At 36.2% G+C, this 16,637-nt stretch overlaps 1 protein-coding gene across 1 annotated transcript; it reads right to left on the bottom strand.

Annotated features, from left to right (window-relative positions):
* Nucleotides 1-86: 86 nt before the first annotated feature.
* Nucleotides 87-15,979, bottom strand: ghrhrl (growth hormone releasing hormone receptor, like). Its single transcript, XM_079350446.1, has 13 exons — nt 15,847-15,979; nt 9,384-9,489; nt 8,951-9,058; nt 8,041-8,132; nt 7,383-7,486; nt 6,582-6,714; nt 6,247-6,400; nt 5,402-5,462; nt 4,592-4,661; nt 4,097-4,188; nt 3,129-3,258; nt 1,677-1,718; nt 87-1,045 (listed from the first exon to the last, which is right to left on the bottom strand). The coding sequence occupies exons 1-13, from the start codon at nt 15,898-15,900 to the stop codon at nt 944-946; spliced, it is 1,248 nt and encodes a 415-aa protein (XP_079206572.1). The 5' UTR covers nt 15,901-15,979; the 3' UTR covers nt 87-943.
* Between the last annotated feature and the right edge of the window lie 658 nt (nt 15,980-16,637).

The following is a 16,637-nucleotide window of genomic DNA, read 5'->3' on the forward strand; positions in this document are numbered from 1 at the left end:
TCAAATAATAGGTAATTGCTTTTGAAAATAAACATTATTAAGGTTTCTATGTAATTTTGACAAGGTCTGAACATATCCCAGAAAACGACATAAGCAGAGCTGCAACATTTCAAATACAACAAATGTGAAAAGAGATAATACAATTATCTGACAGCCACAAGTTTATTAAATAATTTAAAGGCAGATACTTAATTTATATGATGGAAACATTATTGTAACAACAATAGTAGGGTCCTGGCAGATATTTAATGTTTTTTGGTTTTTTTTACATTAAATCTCAATGAGAAGTCCTTTCAGGTTACAACACAATATTGTTTATGAATGAACATAATTGGAATTGTATCACCAGTTTTTTCATAGTTATTAAAACCATATCAAAGTAATGTAACAATTAGCTGTTAGAGTTATTATGGACTTTAAATGGGTTGAAATAAACTGCTATTGGTCAAGTTGCCTGTCTTTTGCTTCATCATAGATGGCATGGGTTGGCTTTATATCGGCTAACATGACCACAAAGAACTACAGAAAACAACACAGTTCAATAGACTTAAAATTTAAAGTGCACAGTGAGAAGTAGTTTAACAAGCTACAGTTGCTAATTGATGGATTTTAGGCTCTTTGCTCTGCAAAAAAAAAAAAATCAACACTATCTTGCAGCAAGTCTTTATAAAAGAATAAGCAGGACCTGCCTTAAAATGTGTGTATAAATCATCAGTTTGAGACATTTTTTGTTTTAAATTTCCCCTTGATTTCTCCATTCTGGCTGAAACAGTCTTTTATTATAAACGGTTAGAACAGACAGATTCATGCGTCAATGGTGCAGGGCTGATGGCCACTGCTATTGTGTGCACTGTAAAGCCCACCAGAGGTGATCAGAAGCAGGCCTCAGTGAACATTCAGTTAGTAAAGACCATAAGGAAAAGGCTGACATGTCAGGAGACCACTAGAAAGGTGTGTCCATCTGGCTGCCCTTTGCAGCAGGTGGCACTACACCATAGCTCCTCTCCTGCCACTTTAACCACTGCATGTGGACCTCTTTCTGGACCTGCCAAGCATACACAGACAGAAGATGTGGTATTCAACCATAAGCATCTGATTAAGATGATACTTTCTACAATTCATATACTCCTTTGCTACAATTGCTGTTGTTTTTTGTTTTTTTTAAAGATGCTAATTTGATATGAACTCTAACAGTAGCATGAAGGGTTCAATTTTGAATTTGGACATACTTTCATGACCTTTAGACAAACCCAGATTAAGTTCTTGTATATATGTTGTTGCTAAGCTAACAGAGTGCTAACTGTAACCTTACTTTTACAGGACATCATAAGAAGATTGATAATGCTGTCAATCTTCTCATTTATCCATTTGGGAGGAAAATTACAAAACTATTGCATACAATATACAATGAAGTTTGTTTGTTTTAATATGTTAGCACTTATATATAAAGGTCTACAGTGTTATATACTGTATTTTCAGGTCTTCCTGATGTTATGAGAGATAGAGTGGTAGCAAATTAATATTTGCATTTTAAGCTGTGAAAACTCTAAAGCTGACATTAATTGGCAAAAGGTTTGGGTAGAAACGTTTATTACAGAACAGAGAACAGTTACATTTCCATGTGATTTGTTGGATTCTTTAAGTGAATGCTTCAAAGTGGTGTGACTTGTACTCACCTCTTGATTGAGAAAGCAATAGAGAACTGCGACAAGAAGCCCCTGGAAGAGAGACGGTTTTATTCTTTAACACTTATGGATCAGTCCGCAGACTTAAAGGTTTCTTATGTAGAGATGCGTTAAATGACCTAAATATGAGCTGATAGGCTGAAGAATGAGTGTGAAAACCAAGGAAGGATTTCTTATACTATTTCGCTCACACTGTTTGCAATATAACAATGAATACAGGAATACTGTGAACCAATATCTCAATAATGTAACAATGTAAAGCATGCAGGATAAAAAAAAGGGGCTGTACATATACTCCCATTCCTCCTATATTTTTTTACTAAAATAAACTATAATTACCATTTGGCCTCTTTTATAAACCGAAAATACAAAAGCAGCCTGTGTTTAGACACTTTGGTTAGTATTATATTGCACGTTAATGGGTTTGCCAATTTATTTGAATGCTCCATATGGAAGTGAATATGAAAAAATACAAACTTTAGGAAGGTTGGCAACTAACCCAGCATGTGCCACACGAGACAGGAAGTGTCTGTTCCAGAATTCACTTTACTCTGAACTGCTAAGCCCTTATGCAATAATTAAAACGTTTTCACAAATTAATCCTTGTAAAACCTTGGAACATCTAAAGAACTTGACTGAATGTATTTGGGAATTAATCTGCTATACATATTAAAAGACCAGTGATGATGGTTATAACCCTAAACTTATTGACTGTGTTAAATATTTATAAACACTTGATTACGGTAGTTTGTCATTGTAAGTTAATTTCATACCAAGACTTGTGTATGGCTTAAGTTAATGATGATGTTGTGACTTTTGATCTGCATGGAGACATCATCAGTCACAAACTCCACTTTGTCCTTTGGTTTATCTGCAAAAAGTTTCATCAGCTTCATCAGCATTCCTGTAAAACTGTGGTTTACTAATGTAAGCGAGATAGCATTTTAGAATATGAAATGCCAGAATATTTATAAATGCCAGAATATATATGCCAAAGTATGGCTATGCCTGTAAGTACAGCCTAATAGAGACGCTTGTGTGGCTGTAGACTCTTAATTTTGTTTACTAAAACTGTCTGGGGTAGAGACTGTGAAGGTGAAACCTCATTAACTGGAAAACATTATTCAACACATTTCCAACTTTGCACTTGATTCCTGATTGGAGTTTTAATGAATGCGCCATAAGCAAAACAAGACCAAGTGAACTTAAAATTCTGAACATTAAGTGTTCTCGAAAAGATATTGTATAAATCAGACGCTCTTATTTTGATTGACGGGATACACTCCTATGTTCACTGATGAGTAAAAAAAAAAGAAAAAAAAAAGGGTGTTTCTGTCAAACTCCAGGGGTCCTACAAAATTACACTAAATGTGATGCAGTTTGTGCACATGTTTTATTACTCATGTTAAATATAGACATATGCCGTGTTTTACTTGTGTCTACCTGGAAGGATCCAATGCAGAGCTCAATGCAGAGGCGCAGGTTGACATTAAAGTAGTCTGGCAGGAAATTGAAGAACATGTAGTGAGTACCAAACAACGGGATGAGGAGGAGGGTGGACTTAGTCAGGCGTCTGTTGTGTAGAAGAAAAAAAGAAGGGTGAGTGTGAGAGGAGAGTCAATGAAATGCATCTTTTTCCCAGAGTGCTTCTTTGGATAACATCATGCATGATTACACACAGATGCCAATCAGGAAGATAATTGAGCGATGCATCAGCTTGCACATAACTTTTGTTCATTATCAGAAAGAAATTAGCAGATGCACGATTCAAAGTGAGATTATTAAAATGTGAGTGCAGGGGTAATGTTTTTTTTTTTTTTAAATGTACATGTACATATTAATCCTGCTGGTGTAATTAAGTCAAGCATCACTTAACTTACCCCTGGCATGTCTGTATTTAGATCGGGATCAGCATGATGCCTCTGAACACTTTCAGCCAATTAGCAAGCCTATTTCAATTAGAAGGTTTGATAAATCTCTTGAGGAGAGGAGGGTAGACGTGGCCAGACTGACTAAGTTTGATGTTGGGAGACACTGATTGAATTTAACATTGCTGTCCACTTTGGTGTATCATATTTTTTTACACAACTTCCATCTTCTCCGACATCAAAGTCTCCTTTTATTCGAGTAATTAAGTATCAAAGAGAACACAGTCTTTGTAAATGTGTTTGTAAGGCTGTAAATGCTCAACTGTGGGTGACAAACTGTAAATGCATACAGGCAAAACTTCAAAATGTGGGAAAAGATGAAAGCTGAATTGGATAAAAGCATATCTAAAACCAGGAGAATTATCACAGATTCTTCTTCAGGTTTCTCTGTAATCAAAATGCTGTAATGACTCAGGTAGAAGAAGCAACTGTATATTAAAGTAAGTTTAGTAGCTTATAGTGTGTCTGCAGCTTAATAATTACCTGTACTGAGAGGAATTATTGAACTGGATCAGCCGAGGATTGAGCTTTTGTATCAGGATTCTGATGATGTTCATGAAGAGCATGAAATTGACCTGGTGATAGAAGAAATAAGAATGCAAAATCAAGGACAAAAATGTTATGCTTTGTGTTTGAAATACTTGACAGGCACAAAAGCAAATTTAACTTAAAATATTGTTAATGTCACTGTATAACATAATACACAAGTGTGTATTTGACCAAGACAGTTTTTGGCACTCCATTCCCCTGTGCATAAAATTAAGATTTTTCTAACTTTGTCTCACAAAAAAACGAAAAAGAAAATAAATAAATGTTCTGAATACCAATCAATAATCTGCTTGTTGTTTTATTAACAGTCATTAGTTATGTTTGTTAAAGTCCTCTACTGTATATTAATAATAATTATAATAATATAATAACAATAACAAATGTATCTTTTCATGCAGTCTATGGTTACATGATGACGTGAGCATTTACCGCAATCGACACAACAATGGGTCCTTTAATGATCCACCAATAGGGCGAGTCCTCGTTGATGTCCCAACATCTGTACATGAAGACAATTTTTAATTGGTAACAAAATTCAAGGGTGTGTTATTTGGTGTGAATTTAACAATTCAAATCAATCATTACAAAGATCTGGAGAAACTCATCCATGCCTTTATCTCCGCCTTCATTATTGTAATTCATTACTAACTGTATATATAACTGTCTCAGTAAAAAATCAATCCACCATCTACAAACAATCCTAGATGCCCGACTTTTAACAAGAACAAACAAATGTGCCCATATCACTCCAATCTCAGCATCCCTTCACTAGCTCCCTGTGGATTTTCTAATTAATTTTAAAATTACTTTAATTGCTTTTAAGGCACAACATGGACTGGCCCTTTCTAAAGTTCTGAGCTTTGGACCAAGACGCAGTCTTCTGGCAGAGCCCCACTGGCTGTTTCAAGGTCCAGGCTAAAAACTAAAGGGGATAGGGCCTTTGCTGACAGAGCACCTAGACTTTGGAACAGCCTGCCAGAGGAGATCAGACTTGTAGAGTCAGTCCTTTGTTTTACATCTCTACTGAATACATTATTTTAGAAAAAAAAAAAATACATCAAATGTTGAAATAGATGTGAATAATTTCTTTTTATCAATTATATATTGACTGCACTATGTTGAAGACCTGACTGTGCTTTTTTTCATGTTCAGTGTTGCTCATTAAATTTACTGCAGTGAACTACAAATGAATGTGATAAATAAATGTGCACGTAGATTTAAGTGGAGGTTCAAACAAACTCTGTGTCCTCAAAGTACACTCTGGATCCAATCCATAGTACAATGAAGATTGCAGGTACACCTGTAGAGACATAGACAAAGATGCAAACAGTACACGAGTCTTACTATGGAGAAGCTTGATCTAAATATCCATCAATCACTTTCAGAGTTCAAAACTAATTTACAAGTATAAAAATGAAACCTGAAGTGTGAAATGTGTAAAATAAATAGTTTTCTTAATGAAGAGTTATGTTTCGTCACTAGCTCGAACAATGGGCTGGAAACGTCAAATTACATATCGTATGTTTTTGTGCGCTTCAAGACGAATAGCAGCCTCAGAAGAATCTAATTATTGGGATAACAATAAAAAAGCCTTTTCTGAAATGTAAAGTGCAAAAACTAATTCTGCATAATGCCAAGCCTGCATAGTCAAAATAAACTTTATCAACACAAATCAGCCAGGACTTGCATGGACGTGCATGCAAACTTTTTAGGCACTCTGCATTGACCAATCTGTCTGATTTTTTCTTGTCAGTAGTTTTTCAATTTCTATGGAACTCTTTTTCTTTCTATTATTTTGGCCTGTTTCTTAACTTGAGCTAACATCCATTTGATTTAGATTAGGACTAATACAATATCAATGATTTAGTCTTTTAAATTATCTAATTTCTGTCCTGAAAGAATTGTTTACTTTCCAAGTTTTTAAGAGACGAGTTGTTTTTTCAGTCTTTTTGAAAGAGTCACTAGCACGTAGTATACAATCACAGATAATGCTATATTTTGAATGTGGTATATTATATAATCAAACCAAATTCTGTAACTAATCAATACAAATGTAAAGGGAGCTGCAAGCCAAAGTTTCTCACCCCATCCCAGCAGGCTGAAGCCTGAGAGGCATCGACGGCTGTGATAGAAGGACGAAAGCAGCAGAGAATTGAGGTAAAGCGCCTCCACCAGGAGCCAGAAAAAATTAGCCATTACACAGTAGTGACAGAAGACCACAGAGGCCTTACAGGCAAACTGCACAGAAAGAAAATGAAGGAAGGACATAGAGTGAATTTGAATGAGGGATTGAAATAAGGGAGGAGGTTAACAGTCAATATGCGAAAGAGCGCTGCATAGATATGAGAGCAGGGAAAACTGCCCAGAGGAATTGTCGAACACAACCCACAACCTCTTGTCTTTAATATCATTAACTTACTGTGGATAGGGTACAGTGGTTGGTGTCATCACTTGAAAACAGAGTAGCATCCTTTATGAACACTGCCACAGCTTTTAAAATAAATGTGACAAAGAGCTGGATGTGAATAAAGTTCCTGGCACAGCGGAGCCTCCTATTGAAGAGTCAGGAAAAATAAAATAGGTAAGAAATATACTCCAGGGCATGTTTTTAATATTAAATGATCAAAAAAATCTAAGTAGTTCGATAACAATCGGCCTAATTAATCAGCCACAATTTAGAATACATTGATACATCTTAATAGCTGTTATGATAAATAAACCAATAAATAAATAGAAGGGAACCCAAATCAGTTAGTAACAGAAAAACACCATCATTTGTAGGAATGATTTCAAAGTGTTCAGAGAAAAAAATGTAAAGCTGCTATACAGAGAAAAACAAAACAAAACATTTTTTAAGAGATAGTGTATTTTTTTTAATTCTCCTGCTCCTTTCTGTTCAGTGCATAGCTGGGAGCAGCACAGAATTAAGCATTAGAGCAAAACTAATGGAAATTTAAGATACATCTTATTCTTAACACCATAATGGTTCCTTTTTGTTTTTAATTTATGCTTTCCTGATAAGAAGCTTTAAACTGTTTTTATATAACAGCATTACTCTCCCTCCTTCGAAAAAAAGGAACAATTGCAATTTTGTCTAAATGACGTAAGATCCAGTTCTTTTCCTACTGTTGACAATAGAATTGAGAATATTTACCAAATACCATTTATTTATTTATTTATTTATTTTAATGTAATTTATTTGAAGGTAATCTATACACACCTTAAGAGCCACAGGATCATCACAGCAACACTCAGCACTATTAGAGAGATGCTGTAACCGATCGTGTAAATCAACTTCACTGTGGCATAGTATGACTGCTCGGCCTGAAATGAAGACATATAAAGAAGAGTTTATTTAAAAGAGTGACGGATACTAAATGCTGAAGCTTTAATGTGTCAAAAATGAGTCTGCGTTTGTGTGTGTGGTAATAAGGGGATTTTTGAAATGATAATTGGAGAATTTCCACCCTGGCTATTAAAATTATTATTATTAAAAAGTATTTGTAACTCAAGCCATAAGAGGCTTCTTACAGCACATAAAAGAGGCTCTCATAATAATCCTCCAGAAACAGTCTTCAGAACATTTAAACTCTGTTCTCTCTTTGTGAAACATGATAATGTCTGCGACACCTGATGGATGCCATTCTGTCCATTTGTCACTAACAGAGTCGTTGTGGAGGAGGCATATTGATTCTTGAAAATATTTCAATTTTACATTGAACATATACTTAAATCTCAACAACACAGACAGAAGCGAAAGTAGGTAAATTAGTTTCACTTTATTACAGACTACCAGACTACACTTTGAATTTAGACCTCTAGAACATCTTGTTACACACATCCTGTCTGACCTCTTTAATAAGCTTCAGCGCCCTCACCTCGGGGATGTCAGCATCCACACTGCAGGCGATGTGATATGGCAGAAAAGGTCTGGACCAACCGTCAGTGGTGCAGTTACGACTCACTGAACCTGAGGCAGAAGTAAGGAGATTGAAAAGTCAATCAGGCCATAATAATGTACTTTTAGGATTAGAGTTGCTACAGCGCCAAGAGAAAATTATTTTTGGTGTTTGTGGTCAAGCTTGTGGCTTGGTCCTTGGCAGTGTTGGACAGCTGGTTGCATGATCGTAAAGATTTCCATAGAGGAGGAATTCTAATAAATATGATAATTTCCAGACACCCGTAGCGCAATGACAAGATACCGCTTCTAACCTTTCCAGTAAAATATCACACAAATTTGCTTTAAAAAAATATATACTTACTTTTCATCAAAGAAAAAACAACAACAACTACAAGACTAACAGAGACAGAAAAAACTACAACGATGGACAATCACAAAAAGGCAATCTTGGCAGGGAAAAATACAGCAAAGCCTCAGCTTCAATGTACAATAGCATATGTGAGAGGATGTCTCACCTGGCTATCACTAAGCAGGGACTACAAAAGCAATAGAATAGAATTAAGACGACGAGGCCACTCTCTACCGGAAGGTCAACATGGCCGATGTGTCCTTGGGCAAGACACTTGATATATTGATATATATATATATATATATGAACTCACATATATATACATATATATGTGTGTATATATATGTATATATATGTATGTGTGTGTGTGTGTGTGTGTATACACTAGTTCCCTCACCCATCCAGAAAAACATGGAGCACTTGTAGCCTTCAAATCCTTAGCCTCTAACATACAGACTCTTCTATGAACTTGCTGACTTCTTTATTGTCTATTGCTTAATTAACTGAATCCCTTTTCAACATACAATCCTTGGGTCACCTGTGTTGTTTTTGAAGAGGGAGAAGACTGCAGGACAAGCTCTTTGGACTGTTTCCCCAACCACTGCATGAGGCCAGCACACAACTGCATCCCAGAACGGCCAACAGCCTTTACAGAAGACGTTTAGGAGAAAACAGGTTTTAAAAAGTGTTTAACAGGAAGTTAATCAGAACAGCGATTCTTAAAAAGGTGATGACCAGGGAAGTATTTTACATTATCTGTATATCTTGAGATAGATTACAAACATAGATCCTTGTATCATTTTTCTTCATGGTTTGCTATTTTTATATGCACTGCAGATAAAAGAGTGAGTTTTTATTCTGCATGGAAACAATGAAGAACACATTTAAGCATTTATGCCAGCTAGGTTCTTGTTTATAATAGGAATATTTGCAGTGTATTTTTCAAAGCTGTGCTGTAATGACAAACACACCCTCTGTGCTTCTGTTGCCCAGCTTGGCGATGTACTGAAGGCAGTTCTGCTCCTCTCTTTCCAGCGCAAATATGAACTCACACTCAGGGTGTAGGCTCGACAAAGCCTAGAGGTCGGATAGGAGACAAGAAAGAAGAAAAGGAGGAGGGGATGCTGTTTTATACAGAGACTTTCAAGTAAAGACAAAAGAGCATTTACATGAAAACAGCACTTTAAAAAGCAGTTACTCATTTTATGCCATGTCTTCAGCAGGAAATGCTTCCCCACTTATACACATTTTTGTCAAAACACATCCATTACCCAACTACGTCATAACAGAAGGGAACTATAACATTTATAAATGACTTTAAAATGACTAAAGACAAAGAAACCTCTATTCTCTCCACTTAGTGTCAAGATCAGTCTGTTTGTCTGTCCCTTTGTTTGTATGACAATTATTATTATAAAAAATGTACTTTAAGTGTAATTGCTTTTGATTGACATTAATCTCAAATTATTCATGTTTTCTGAGTCATATTATGAATGGATTTTGGAGGGTAACATGGGTTGAGGATGGATGAAGGAACAAAAGACGACAGAACAGTCATGACATGATTCTGGGTAATTCTCATTTTGGCTCTACCTTAAAACTGTAACTGATCTGTGATAATGAGCCTGTTGCTTCTCTGCCAGTGAACTGTTGGCAAGTAAAAAAAAGGTAACTCGCTATAAACCTGCTTAATGCAAATGCACAGACATTGCTTTTTTCCAAACACTTGTAATGAAGTCTACAACAGCCAAAATGCTAGATGTTGTTGTTGATACTGTGAAGTGAGGAGATTTGAATGTCCTATCACTAAGGGTTTTAAAGCAGTGTGGATTAAAAAGAGTGTGTTTGGTAGCCTATAGGGAATGTGCTCTCCTGGGCACAATAAGATTCTCAGGTCAAAAGAACGATCACTGCAATTTTATTGTCTGGTGTTTGACTCTCTAGTCTGCATACTGTGACATTGTCAGAGTTAATCCATATTTGTAAAATGTCCAATTTTTCAAATGCAGCTAAACCCCACAAACACAAATCATCATGCTGCGCCAGTTGCAAAATCAAATGCCAACAGTTACATGCACACATTTAAATTGGAACATCAACTGGAAACAAAAAATACAATTTGAAACTAAGAGTGAGTTTAAAAGTGCTATATTAACTTCTAAATAAAGTCATATTTTACACACAAAAAAGAGTCAACATTATTTTAAAGACGTTTTCAATTGTTTAGTTTGCTGAGAAGATTGATGGTGTTATTAGAGGTTTAGATGGGGTTTACATTTTGTCATTTTGTTTAATCACAAGCTGTTGGGCGGCTGTGGATCAGTGCAAAGAGTTGGTTGTCTTTCAACTGGAAGGGAGTTCGATCCCCAGCTCCTGCAGCCGCCAGTCCGGTGTGTCCTTGGGCAAGACACTTAACCCCAAGTTTCTCCTGCTGCTTTATCAGTGGCGTATACATTTGTATGAATGGATTAGTTAATATTGATGCCTACTTTAGCAGCCCTTTCCCATCAGTGTGTGAATGGGTGTAAAAGTGCATTAATCAGTCTTAAGACTAAAAAAGCGCTGTATCCATTTAACCGAAGCAGACTGACTTTAAAAGTCTCAAAGCATCAGGATGCTCTTTTCACCAGCTTTCCCTAACCCTTTGCTCGTACAAAGGTTTTTTGTAAATTACTTGAATACTAAACTGTTAATGTTTTAATGGAAATGTAATCACTTCCTGGATTAGGCGACATCATTTTCTAAATCCTTTTAAGGTAAATTTCCATTTACTTTCTATAGGACAGATTTGTCTTTGTTTTTAATGCAGGTAAAGCGTGAGGTTTATTTGCAATGTGAGGAAGTATTCGTTATTTTAATGACTGTAGCTCTTTATTACCCTATATAGATGCTGTTTATTCATTGTGGTGCAGCATTTGCTATAGAAAGGAAAAAGAACACTTCTTACAACAATTCTCTGCAAGACATGAGTGTCTAATTACAGTGGCTTTGAAGCGAAAGGTAAAATTAGTGTTAATTTGTGTGTTAAAAGAAAAGTTGGGCACAAGCAGATACATACATGACGAAAGTACTAATATTGAGCACAAAGAGATTCCTATATGCAGACGTGATTAAAATATTCCTCCACAGAATAGCAATTTTTATTAGCATTTTTTCCACGGCAGAATGCTTCTGAAATTTTACGTTAAGTCTCTCCTTTGGTTTTTGAACATTCACTATACATATTTAGTGATGCAATGACAGTAAAGCCATCTTTGTCATTGATAAGCATGTTTTTTTGTTTTTTTTTATATACTTTATTAATCCCACGAGGGGAAATTCGGATATCACTCTGCATTATACAGACTCTGTTATACAGACTTATGTCCTTGATTCAGCTTAGTTCTATGCAAAGCCTGGAGGTAAAACAAGTGTAACACAACTGAATGGAAAAAAAGCTAATTTCCCCTGAGACCACAAACACTCCCCTTTGGAGGTCTCTAGCTTGCCCTGCTCACAAGCTTTCTGAAAGCCATCATAAAGTATGGGGGGGGACACAACACAGCAGCACTACTACCCACCTGGAGCCATTACATGAAATTATGTATTGCATTGATGTAGCTTTTATATAATCATAATGTTGTGCACAGATCTGGACTGAGTAAGCACTTGGAGTTTTATTCCAAAAAAACACTCGAAATCAACCCTGCTGATTACTTCAGGGTTGACTTTCAGGGTTGCGGCAAGCATCTGTGAAAGGCAAAGTCAGAGTCACTTTGGAAACAGAGAATTTGAGACAATTTTATATGTAAAAGAAAAGTACATTAACGGTTTCCCCTTACTCAAAAACACGGATACATGTATTGATTTGAAATGTCATTTCTTTACGGGAATACACTTGTTTCTAAGGCTCTTTAACCGTCTACAGGTCTCTTTTAACCAGCACACATGTTTTTCTCTCCTTCACAGATTATGTACATTTATGCTATATAAGTTTAAGTCCAATGCTAATGCTAACTGCACAGGTTTAACCTGTAATTATGTTTACTCTTAGTCACATAGGTTCTCCTAAATCTTGTTTGGGGATTATTGTATACAGAGGGGAGGGGGGACAGCGGGTGTATATTGTAACTATTGTCTTGTGTCCTGCCTGTCTGTATACTGCTACTGGATGCCTTGAGTTTCTATCTATCTATCTATCTATCTATCTATCGATCTATCTATCTATCTAGATGTGTTTTTTCACCACCTTATTTGCCTCTATGAAGGTTTATTCTCTGATGGGCCCACTGCCCAACAGAAATGTAGTATTGCTTAATATGTAAATTATGTAATCTGAACCTTTTTTATCTGTCTGTCTGTCTGTCTGTCTGTCTGTCTGTCTGTCTGTCTGTCTGTCTGTCTGTCTGTCTGTCTGTCTGTCTGTCTGTCTGTCTGTCTGTCTGTCTGTCTGTCTGTCTGTCTGTCTAGCTACACAGACACCCTTTTGCAAATTATATTCTGCCTAAAAATTGGAAACTTGGATGGACCTAAGCCCTTCATTTCTGTTTCTCAAAAACATGTGCTTACCTCAGATCCTTTTCCTCAATTTAACAATGATAAAGAGGTCTGTGTTAGTGGATACATATAAACCACTGTAGACTTACAGAATTTAAAGTAAACAGAACACTGTCTTCCAAGTTGTCAATGGACAAAAAACAAGTTTCCCCCTCTTTTCTTAAAGAAATTAAGAATTATTTTACAAGCCGTCAGCAGCATTTGTCTGCCTTTCAGTAAGAAGCCTGAGTACATTTAATTGTTACATCCATTGCTGCTCTTCTTGTTCAAAGGATCACAAGTCTATTTCAGACACTCACAGATGTTTGTGTGTGTTTGCATAAGCAAAATGATAGATTGAATGCAGTGGCAGTTATGTAGTTGAGAGGAAGTGGGCAAAGCCCTTGGTGACAGAGGGGGGTGAGAAACAAACTGAGAGAAAAGACTGGGTGGTTATCATCACTGAGGGCGCATGATGTGCTCAGGCATTTTGACTGCACAAGAAGGATAAAGGGAAACACTGCTGCATTTATAAGTAAGAAAACAGAGCTGTATAAAATAACAAGGGGGCTCATAAGGTAAGTCTGCATATGCTGAGCCATGAAAATAACTGCAAAGCCAAACCGCCCTCTCACACTGCCAGGCTTGTGTGCATCTTCCTGTAAAAATGCTCTCTGAGAGTTACAGCCCATTATCCACTAACTACCTGAAAGGGGGCCACTGGATTGGGCTCACTTTGTAGATGTTGCTGTCTATTTTCAACAGCAAATGAGATCATTTTTTTCACTTGTGTTGCACTGTATAAATATATAAAACATGTTCAGCCAGTCGGAAATGGAGCACATATAATAAGAACCCATGAAGTTTAGAGATATAATGAATTATGTAAGTAAAGCATCACATGGGAGTTACATTTATTCAATGTTTCAGTCAGAGTAACAAAGAAGAATACCGTTTAATATGTAGATGCTGGATATGAAGCTGGTTTGTTTAGCGAAGTGTATTAAAATTCAGGACGGAATCAGAGTTATGTTGGCTCTGTTTTAAGCTGACACCCGCTGATACGTCTGCTGGATGTAATGTAACACCAGCTTCAGATTCCTTGTGAAGAGATGGCACTGGTATCTAACTCTCAGCTGAAAAAAATAAACAAAAAAAGTTTAGTTCTTCAAAATATTTGAATGATTTAAAGTGTTTAGATTGGATTAAATATTCAAATCTGATTGTTTAAGAGAAGAAAAAAATGTAATTGTTAATCTAGATTTTAGAGTGAGTGCCTGCATCAGGTCGATCTTATCTAATGTTCTAATTTTCCAAGGGACGACTTCAGGTTTGAATCAGTTTTATTGCATAAGATTTAGGTGCCAGAACCAACTTTTTGTGCTGCCTGAAGTGCATAATGTCAATTAATCATACGATTCAAAAGGTGACCTCCTCTGTTATATTGGATCACTATTAGAGAGCTTTTTTTTTTAAATGTGGGAGTGTGTGTTTGTGTGTCTTTAGTGAGCACAAAGTTCATTTTAATTTTCTGCTGTCCTTCACATTGAAAGAAAAAAGAGGAGCACAGTGATGAGTGTCTCTCATTTTCTATCTGCCATGCTACATATCACACCATCTGTTTGTGTGCTTCTCCTATTTCTATTCCATTATGGAAATGAGCAAAGTGGCAATGTACTAATAATCTCATAGAGCTGTGTTGGTGAGTGAATGCCCATGCATGAGTGTGATTTGTTGCCTGTCTTGTTTCTTCACAATTGATTAGCCACAACAAATTATACAAAGACTGCAGACAGAAAAAGAAGCGTTAGTAGGGAAGTTTTTTCTTGCCACGCTATGACGGATTAAGCTGGGCTCTTGTAAGAAAGCAAATAAGGAAGGTTTTTTTTACCTGCTTTTTGTGAACACAACAATGAGCATGGTCTGTTTACCTGCTATTTTTTAATGTTAACAGACAAACAGTAAGGTCCTCTTCCTGCTTTTTATAAAGTGTCTCGAGATAACACCTGTTATGAATTGACGCTATACAAAAAAAGATTGATTGACTGAGATTGACTGATTGATTGCTCCCAGTAACCAAAGTAAATCAGTCGTTTTCACTTTCCTGAGTCACTTTGCTTTGAAAGATAATCAAATGAGTAAGTTAAGATGGATAGATGGATAGATTGATTTCTGATTGAACACATTACAATGACATAAAGAAATGTAATTGGAACCAAACATCTGCTCATCATGCCTGTAGACCAGGGGTCTCCAACAGGGGGCTTAAGAGCTAGCTTGCAGGCCCTCAAGAAGTAGCTCGCCAAGCAAATCCAAAAAATAAAAAATAAATAAATTAAAGAAAGAAAATAAAAACATTTACCCTATGCATAAACAAAACCTCACTCATAGCAAACTACTACAACTCTGCACTAGTCGACAGCATGCAGTGTCAGAAATCTCATTAAAGGTAAGTATATAATATTAGTAATACACTGCAAAAACACAACAAAAATAAGGGGAGTAGAAGTAGCTCCCGACTTGTTTTATTTTTTGAAAATAGTTGTCTTTCAAAAAAAGGTTGGATACCCCTGCTGTAGACAGTTGAAAAGCAGGCACTGATTTGTTTTTTATAAGAGAATTAAATAATACAAGTCATCATTATATTTAAAATTATATATATAAAAAAATTTTTAAAGAAGGAAAAGGGTTGGCTTAGAAAAACAAGAAACAAGGAAAAATGCATCAGCATACGGTGTATCAAATGGGAATAAATGTGACTTTATTATGGAAATGTTTAATTTAGGTGTTTTACTTCATCACATTAGCATTTGCAGAATTTCTTTGTTTTTAATATACAACCTTAGTAATTTCCTACAAAGGGAGGCCTCAACTTTTCTAGGTTGCAAATATGTTTTTAATGTAATTTTTTTCACTCACCATTGAAGCCAAAGACAGAGTGAGAATTATCCTTCTGACGAGCGGACAGGTCATGTTGTCAGTTCTGTTTCGTTCGTTCCTTCACCACATTCCGACAAGACGGGAAGCTGAGCCCATCAGGTGTAAATATAACACCTGTCAAACTAACAGAAGTGAAAACACACTACTTCCGATCAACACTTTCAGATTAAAAGTCATGCTGTTGATACTGTCGTTCTGCTCGTAAAACACATCTCCTCGCAGATTGTCATAGGTCTGTCGGAATACTTTCGATAACACACACACTCAATGACCAGCGCTCATTGTTTAACACGATTTGAAAATGAGACGTGTATCTGTTATTTTGAAGGTTGACGTCCGTCATCAGTCTGGATCAGAGGCTGTCTGCGCACTTGATGCCATTCATAGATGAGATTGTCCAAAATCAGCCCTGTTTTTCTGTGCCTGACTGTGTCGCTAGATACACGCACAATAAAATAGGTCTCGTGATGTAATCTCAACATGCGGACTAAAACTTTAAGGTAGGTGAATATCAGGATATGAGTCCATGCAGGAGTTCATCTGTCCATTCTGCAGAAGCTGTAATCTGTGTTGAAAATCATTATTGAGAACTACTGGTGAAAACTCTATCTTTCCATTATTTTCTTTAACCTTTCTTTTTTTTTTTTGCTATATAATCGTGCTATTGGCTTATTTTGCTTTTTTTTTTTGATTGACTTCAACAAAGCAGTTGCAGTATGATGTCCTGTCAATCAAACTAAATAACTTGTCTTATAATTTTAGCACTGATT

Source organism: Symphodus melops (genome assembly GCF_947650265.1).
Source record: "Symphodus melops genome assembly, chromosome: 8".
Classification (NCBI taxonomy): domain Eukaryota; kingdom Metazoa; phylum Chordata; class Actinopteri; order Labriformes; family Labridae; genus Symphodus; species Symphodus melops.

Excerpts from the sequence above, each read along its gene's own strand:
- ghrhrl (XM_079350446.1), bottom strand. The coding sequence starts at position 15,900 with ATGACCTGTCCGCTCGTCAGAAGGATAATTCTCACTCTGTCTTTGGCT. Across the intron at positions 4,662-5,401 it reads GTGTACTTTGAGGACACAGA|ATGTTGGGACATCAACGAGG; the intron begins GTTTGTTTGAAC and ends CTTCATGTACAG. Across the intron at positions 3,259-4,096 it reads AATAATTCCTCTCAGTACAG|ACGCCTGACTAAGTCCACCC; the intron begins GTAATTATTAAG and ends TCTACACAACAG.